We start from the raw sequence: 8,409 nt of genomic DNA on the forward strand, positions 1-8,409 counted from the left end.
AACAAAAAGTAAAAAAAAAAAAAAAAAAAAGTTGGATTCCTGTTTAGAAATAACTGTGTGATACAGGAGTCATTTAAGAGCACCCAGGAAGATGCAGCAGAGGCAGGATGTATCTTTTTTCTGACATTTAAGAGCAGATTTGAACATATCCTCGTGCTACTTCAGAATTAGAGAATTAGGTACCTAAGAATTAAAGTCTTATGTGAAGACGTTAATGTGTGCGCGTGTAGATAATGCAAGAAAGAGAGAAGTTTCCATTGATTCATAACGTTCAGGGGGAAAAATCCTTCCTGAAAGGCGTATCGTCCCCAGGTCAGGAGGGGTGGGCTTGTTTGTTCATTTATCTGTAAAGGCAGGAGGAATTGTGTTGCTTCTCAGAGTGAGGGAAACAACGATAAAACACATTTAGTAAGTTTTAAAGTGCTTCTGTCTGTGCAAACGACCCCTTCTAAAGGCTGCCTGTCACCCTTTGGACCTCTCAAACCAAGTTTTGGTGGGGCTTGGAGCCTTTTGTGGTGGTGTAGCTTCAGTCATAAATGTTAAAGCAACCGGCTGCCGGTGATGGGGGGGGATGAGATTGCAAAGATAATACCCAAAATTGGTATTGAGGTTTTGCAGCGTGGCAGGGTTTTGCTGTGGACCGGGACGGTGGGGACAGACCCCCTCTCCCCATGAAATCAGTGACGGGCTCTTGGCTGAGGGCAGCGACCCTCTCCATCCCCATGGGGTCTAAACCCCCAAGGTGTGGAGCACCCTTAATTCCTGTTGAAGCCCGGACTCTTTCGAGCAGACCCAAGGTCAGACCCCACAGCTAATATCTGTGGAGAATCTTTTCAACCTGGAAAACTTTCTTTTTTTTCTTTTTTTCTTTCTCTCTTTCTTCGTTTTGTTTTTCTGGGGGGTTTTTTTGGGTTTTTTTTTGTCCCGGCAGACGATATTCCGGCACGGAGGCGCGGATGGAAGATCTCTCCCTGCCTGGCTCCTCTGCAGCATGGGAAACCTTTGTCCCACACATCTTGTAAAGGCTGCGGGGGGCCACCATTGTGCTGAGCATCTTCTGAGCACCACGGGGAGGAGGCTTTTGTCCAGCACGGTAGGAGGGCACCTTTGTCCCCCCACAGCCGGTAATCGCTCCGCCGGAGCCAAGGGTTGGGGAATAGTGGGCATCCTTCCCTCCATGGAGGCTTGCAGATAGGACTTGGGGGGGCAATTTTGCCAGCCTGGGAGGCTGGGAGAAGAGACACTTCTTCCTGAGTGGGAGTGGAAAGGGGAGGAGGCCCAAATGCCTTTTGTGGGCACAGAATCACAGAATCTTAGTGGTTGGAAGGGACCGCTGAGGTCTTCGAGTCCAACCACAAAAAAAAAAAAAAAACCCCACAAAAAAACAAACCCAAAAACACCACACCAAAGACCCATCAAAAACACCGCACCCACCAACTAAACCCCACACTCAACACCTCGCCATAAACCAATAACCTTGGGCACTAGAGCAGGCCCTGAAGAGCCATGTCTATACGTTTCTTAAATCCCTCCAGGGATGGTAACTCCACCACCTCCCTGGGCAGGCTGTTCCAGGGCCTGACCACTCTCTCAGTAAAGTAATTCTTTCTAATATCTAATCTAAATCTCCCCTGCCCCAACTTCAGACCATTTCCTCTGGTCTTGTCGTTCGTCCTTTGGGAGAAGAGGCCAACACCTGCCTCTCTACAACCTCCTTTCAGGGAGTTGTAGAGGGCAATGAGGTCTCCCCTCAGCACGTTGGCCACCGGCAACGCTTGCCCGGTCACCTTGCCCTGTGGGCACCGATCCCAGTTCCCATCTCTTTTCCCCTTTTCTGTTTTTCCTACCCCAGGTAGGCTGCCCTTTGTTTTTTTAATGGTTATTTCTCCGTCCCTTCTTAGGTTGGCTTTATCTCCTATTCAATATATCACCTGCTAATTAATCTAATTAACTAATAAGCGCTCTCATTATTCTTTCAGATCACTAATAACCGTGTTTAAAAGACTTGAGCCCTAACACAAGTCCCTCTGGGACTTCATAGGTACTTTTCCAACCCCATGGCGTTGCTTGTTGTGTGTCTTCTCCAGCATCTTCCCAAGAAGTGCACCAGCACCCGTTCCCATTAGTTTGGAGAAGAGGAGGCTGAGGGAAGACCTGATTGCCCTCTACAGCTCCCTGAAAAGAGGGTGTAGAGAGGTGGGGGTTGGTCTCTTCTCCCAAGGGAATCATGACAGGAGCAGAGGAAATGGTCTGAAGTTGGGGCAGGGGAGGTTTAGATTAGATCTGAGGAAGAATGACTTTCCTGAGAGGGTGGTCAGGCACTGGAACGGCCTGCCCAGGGAGGTGATGGAGTCACCATCCCTGGAGGGCTTTAAGAAACGTGTAGATGTGGCACTTCAGGGCATGCTCTAGTGCCCAGGATTGTTGGGTTGTGTCTGTTTGTGGGAGTTTGGGGGGTTTTTTTAGTTTGGTTTGGGTTTTGGTTTTGGGGGGGGAGGTTTTGTGATTGGACTCGATGATCTCAAAGGTCCCTTCCAACCATGAAGATTCTGTGATTCTGTGATTCCCAGATGGGCTGAGATACCATACGTCGTCTCGTAGATGCAGAGTTATGCCTTTTTTGGGCTGAAAAGTAGTGAACATGATGAAGTGTGATGCTATTGAGGTCTTTGCAGTGGTAATTGCAGAGGGCAGGGGAGGAACCGCAGAGGAACCGTGAGGAGATGAGTGGAGAGGAGATGCTAAGGGCTGGACCCGGCCCGCAGAGGTGCTGTGGATGCTGGTGGACCTGCTGCTCACAGCTGGGGCCGGCACAGGCACCGCACCACACTGCACCTCTGGGAACTGCAGTGGCATAAATCTCAGGTGTTGTGAGGTCTCCTGGGCTGGGGAGAAGCTACTTCCTTGGCAAATGAGAAGTTAGGGTGAGCACAGCCCATCGGAGCAGTGAAGGTCATGCTCGGTTGGTTGCAAATGACTCCCCCAGTTCCCACCACCCCCGCGCTGCCGGGTTGACCTATGCGGAAAGACATGGCAATGGATAACTCTCTCCCGCTGGTTTTTGTGATTCAATGAAGTGGTCAAGTTTGGTTTTTATCTCTTCTTGTCAAATCCCAGCCTGTTCTGTTGTAAGGCTCCTGCTACCCCGAAGGCGCTTGTGATTGTTTTTTAACATTGATCTCTTACTTTAAGACGATCCAAAGGTAAATTTCACATGCAGTAGTTTCAATTAATCTTCCTTTCCTCAAATTAGCGTTGTTTTTCTTCCCACCCCCGCCCCAGGCCTCTGGTGCCTACCTGATTGTGCATGAATTCTCAGAAATAATTGCCGGTAGTTCAGCAAGTTCATTAGCTGATTCCCAGAAGACCCTCAGATGCATGTCATCCAGACCTGATGATTTGTATATTAAATTTTTGCAAGTATTCCCTTACCTGATTTATTTTTTTTTAATTTTTTTTTTTCCATCAACAACTGTATTGGGCCAGTCTTCATTATTTCTAATTGTCAATATCTCTTTGTGGTGGTGGAGGGTAAATTGATTCTGAAACTTGCTCGCCGTTCTTCAGCCGTTACTCGTTACGGGATCCACCTTCTCCTCGGGGCTGCTTTCCAGTGACGTTCTGTGCATGTTAAAATATTCACCCAGTTCTCCCTGCCTCTTTCTGCAACAGCAGCTGGGAGGTCGCCCTGCTTTTATCGCGTTTCTCTTGGTGGGGCTGGGAGTCGAATTGGGGCTGATGATGGTTTTTTTCTCCTGCGACTGCAGCCTTCGCGTGTTTTAGGATGTTCGAGCTGTCTCCCACACTTAACGGGTTTTATATGGCTTTTCGTTGCAACATGCTCCCAAGATTTCTCAAAGAATTAATGTCTGGAATCACTATACGTTGTGCGACAACCATCGCTTAATGCGGTATATTGAATCGCGCGGTTTATCATCACGGTCGTTGAAATTAATGAGCGCTAAGGGTGTATAACACAACTTAGAGGACCTTGGCTTCAGTGCAAGCTGCTTCTTATTATCCAGCCCTCACAAATGATTCTTTTCTATCGAAAAATAGACGGCTGCTCATGCATTTAATTTAGGTTTGTCTACGACTAAATACTCAAGGTTCGTCTGCCGCTAAATACGCAACCGCGATCGCAGTCGCCAAAGATGTTTTTCCTCTGGTGAAAACCTTGTGGCCAAATCTGTCACCACCCTTAGGACATAACTCCTCTTGCTTCTGTGTAATCTTCCCAGCCTCATGGTATATAAATCATAAATGCACAGTCTGTGCAGTGTTAAATTTTTAGGGCTCTCCCTTTAGTAGTGGTTGAATGTAAGGACAGAATTTGACCTTTAAATGACTATAAAGGGCCAAGGCAGATACTTGGCAAGCTTTTCTTATTGCAATATTAATCAAGCAAAGAATCATCATAATCCTGGAAACTAAATAGCCATTGTAGTGATTTTATCACCAGGGAAATTGTTCATCTGTCAGTGAGATTGTTACTAGGAAAGGGAAAATAGGGAGTGTTAAAATTGCTTTAGACCGCTGAATCATTGAGTCCCTCTAGACTCAAAGCTTGAATTGTTTTTTGAGAGGGGTGGGTTGAGAGGGGTTGCTCCAGGAAAGCTGTAGGTTAATCAGTTTCAGGAGCACCAGTGAATGTGAGCCTGATCTCTCTTGAGGACGTGAGGAGGGTGCATGGGAGAAGGCAGGACGGAGAAAGGGACGAGGAGGCTTCAGAAACTTATTGTTTTGTCTTTTTTTTTGTTTCTGGATGGCCCTTTCACAGAGGAGGAAGGTTGTTGATAAAAAGAAAAAGAAAGGACGGGGTGGAGGGGGGGGGAAAGACAGCATAATGTTCACTGCCTATATTTTCATCTAATTTAATCCAGTGGATATTAATGAGGATGAACACGACCGAGACAGAAGGAGAGGGGAGGCAGGAGTGACGGAGACGTGTTTGTGTGGGAAGCGTCCTCGCAGGGCCCAGAAGGAGGCATGGGAAGACATTTTCACCTCTTGGGGCTCAGTGTGATGTTCCCGTGGGCTGTGACACAGGTGCAGAGGTGTCCTCGGGGTGTGCTAGGGTAGCCTGTCCCTCCATAAAACCAGCTTCGGCAGGTGACATCTCTGCTGGTGTCATTGCATGGTGGCAGTGGGCCATCGTAGCACACCCAACCATGCCGTAACCTGAGGGACAGGTCTACTAGGCTCCAGGTTGTGCTGGAAGGGGAGCTTTATCCTTCTGCTGTGGTGGGACACCTCTGTGTACAGGATGACTCCAACGAACATCAGTGAGTGTGGCTGTTTTAGAAAGAACTTGTTTGGTGTGAGGGTGGTGAGAGCCTGGCCCAGGTTGCCCAGAGAAGCTGTGGCTGCCCCATCCCTGGAGGGGTTGAAGGGCAGGTTGGAGGGGGCTTGGAGCAACCTGGTGTGGTGGGAGGTGTCCCTGCCCAGGGCAGGGGGTGGGTCTGGATGGTCTTGAAGGTCCCTTCCAACCCAAACCATTCCGTGATTCTATGGGTTGGCTCTCATAGGGGATGGAGTAGGTGGTCAGCATTGAAAGCCACCTGCAAGACATGATGGGCCACCTCCCAGCGAAGAGGGTTTGCAGAAGGATGGGTGAATTGGGAGGTGGAAAGTGTTGGTGTAAAGGGTGCCTCTGGGACGTTGGTGTGAGATGTCATGAATCGTCTCCATGCAACGAGAGGAGGGGGATGTCTGTGTGCGCGTGTGACGTGGGCCCTCTCCCTACAAAACCATCTCTTTGTGTGGGCAGTGGTGTCTCTTTCTGGAGAGGGCTGTTTTGGAGGAGCTTGTCTGATGGCTGCCTTTGAGGGAGAGCGGGGGAGGGCGATGTGACGGGTCCAGCCTTCCTCCATCAAAGACTTTCTGGAGGGGATGGCGTGTGTGGAGCCACCAAGGAGCGGGCACGTGGGGGTGAGGGTCCTGGTGGGGGTGTGAAGGTGGGTGTGCAAGGGGGGCACCACACCAGAGCATCCCTCCAGGGCTCCCACCTCGCATCCCATCCCCGGGGGACCGTCAGCCACCCCACATCCCCCGGGGACCATCGGCCACCCCCACGTGGAACCCCTCTCTGCCGGGCAGGCCACGGCCACCGTGTCCTTCATTGTTGTCACCCCCAGATTGTCATACTGTCACAAAACTGTTGCTAGGCAACAAATGTGGTTACCGGGTCTCAGCGAATAGCTGAAGGGGAAAGCGAAGTGTTGCACCATTGTAGAGTAACCATAGCAATGACCTACTATTACAGACTAAAGAATTATCATTAACAATGTTAAAGTATCAAACGGAGGCCCAGGATCCAGAGACTTCCAGGCGGCATCTCTGCATTAATTGGGTTCCCCAGCAAGAGGTCCCAACTCTTCACCGCCCTTGGCTCCCTCTTCTCCACCCTCTTGGTTTTCTTTTGGGGGTTGTGGTGGGGTTTGGGTTGTTGTGTTGGTTGGTTTGGGGGTTTTTTGGGGTTGTTTTTTGTTGGGGTTTTTTTGGTGTTTAAATACAGCAGATGTGCCGTACGTTGAAGGAGATGTTTGTAAAGCAAGAAAAGTGCCCACCAAAGAAGGGAAAGAGGGAGAGGGGGGAATGTGTGTGCAGAGGGAGGAGATAATCAGGAGTATGGTGCCTCAGTGCCACGTCTGGGGGTGTTGGGAAGGGATGGGGGAAGGATGCCTTCCTGATGCCTCAGGTTGTGGCACAGGTTGGGTTCTCTTTCGGTTAAAAATGCATCTAGCAGGCTAAAAGCAATGTAAAATGGAGAAAAAAAAAAAAATACAAAATACCCCAGCCCTGAAAAGCAGATGCCTTTTTTTTTTTTAATTTTTCCCCAGGTAGGCCAGGCAGGTGAGGTGTGAAGCTTTAATGAAGCTTTGCTCATCAGGGTGCTTTGGGGTCTCACCTTCCCACCCCTGAGACACGTTCAGGGCCTCTGACCCATGGTCCTGGTGCCTGTGTGTGTGTGTATTTGGAGCAGGGGGGGTTATTCCTGCCCTGATGCCCCCCAAACTCAACAGTGGGGCAGCCCCAGCCCCACCAAGGCTCCCCCTGGACCTTGGTTTTGTGGGTTCTGCATTAAAACCCCTCGCTGGGGGGGTGTGTGGCTGTTCCCCAGTCAAACTGTCCCCTCTGTGTTCCACAGGTACGGAGCGCCACGAACTGACATCCTGGAAGAGTTTTCCATCCATTTTCAAGTTCTTCAGCGAGGCCATGGAGGCAAAGAACAGCTCGGTGAAACCCACCCCGACGCGGCGCTCCAACAGGATAAAATACGAAGAATTGTAAAAGGAAGAGATGGGGAGGGGGGGGAAGAAAAGAAAAAAAAATAAATAAACCCACAACCAACCACCACACAAAACCAAAAAAAAAAAAGAAAATAAGAGGCAACAAACCAACCACCAACAACAACCAAGCTCTTGGCTGCTCCTTGTTTTCTGCGAGCGGTCTCCCGGCCCCTCATTAGATTGTTTTCTTCCTGGAGCACAGGGTCGTGATGTATACATCTAAATAGCGTTTTGCATTATTTCTAGATGAGTGCAACTGTCAAAGCAATATGGGTTCACTGGTTGTGCTTCCTGTGGGCTGTAGCTGGGATTTGGTGCTGCCCGTCAGCGCGCAGATTAAGGCTGACAGCGGGGCCACGCAGCGCCGCGCCGCGCCGCCCTAATTGCCCTGACACGGCCCCCGCACCCGGACCCTGCCAGAATTTAACAGCTTCCTCCTGGTCCTATCGCCTCCAGGATCCTACTGCTGCTTCTTTCCATTCCCAAGCAGAACAAAATAAGCGTTACTCTTGGCTTTGGTTTGGTTTGGGGGTTGTTTGTTGGGGTTTTTTTTCCTAAAAGACCGCTTTCACTCACAAATCCTCACCAGCCCTTGGTGGTTTTTACACCCAGCAGCCTTCTTTTTCTCTGGGACCAAGTGGGATCAACTCCTGACTCTCTTTTTTTTTTTTTTTTTTTTTTTTTTTTTCTGCTTCTGGCCGGAGGGTCCAAGAAGTTTGGTCCAGATTTATGGGAAAGCCCCCTTTGTTGTAGAGATTTTCTCCTCCTGCCGGATCAATGGCATTATCTGTAGATCTTCTCTTCCTTTTGAAAGCTCCGCACTTAAAAAAAAAAAAAAAAAAAAAAAGCCACTACACAAACCGCCTTTTCATGTACAGGCCCTGTGAAATATGATGGAAAAAAAAAAAAAAAAGAGACACATTGCACATTTTCTTGTTTATTTTTAAACGCAAAGATGCTTCCGTTTTCATATGCCGGGTTTGTAACGATTTATGCTTATTCCCGTTGTTTTTTTTCCCTAAATTTTACGGGTTCATCCCCAATCCCATCAACCCCCCCTTCCTTTCCCAGGAGCTGGGAGTGGAGGGGAGATATGGGGGGGATGGTATAGGGGGGG

At 49.2% G+C, this 8,409-nt stretch overlaps 1 protein-coding gene across 2 annotated transcripts in view; it reads left to right on the forward strand.

Annotated features, from left to right (window-relative positions):
• FAM172A (family with sequence similarity 172 member A) overlaps nt 1-8,139 on the forward strand; it is a 366,710-nt gene extending 358,571 nt beyond the window's left edge. For both annotated transcript variants that reach the window (XM_014936846.1, XM_014936845.1), the window contains one exon: nt 7,151-8,139. In XM_014936846.1, the coding sequence (XP_014792332.1) occupies nt 7,151-7,293 (143 nt within the window). In that variant the 3' untranslated portion in view covers nt 7,294-8,139. The remainder of the gene's footprint in view (nt 1-7,150) is intronic.
• Nucleotides 8,140-8,409: the final 270 nt, after the last annotated feature.

This window comes from Calidris pugnax, unplaced genomic scaffold (genome assembly GCF_001431845.1).
Source record: "Calidris pugnax isolate Ruff unplaced genomic scaffold, ASM143184v1 scaffold40, whole genome shotgun sequence".
Taxonomy (NCBI): domain Eukaryota; kingdom Metazoa; phylum Chordata; class Aves; order Charadriiformes; family Scolopacidae; genus Calidris; species Calidris pugnax.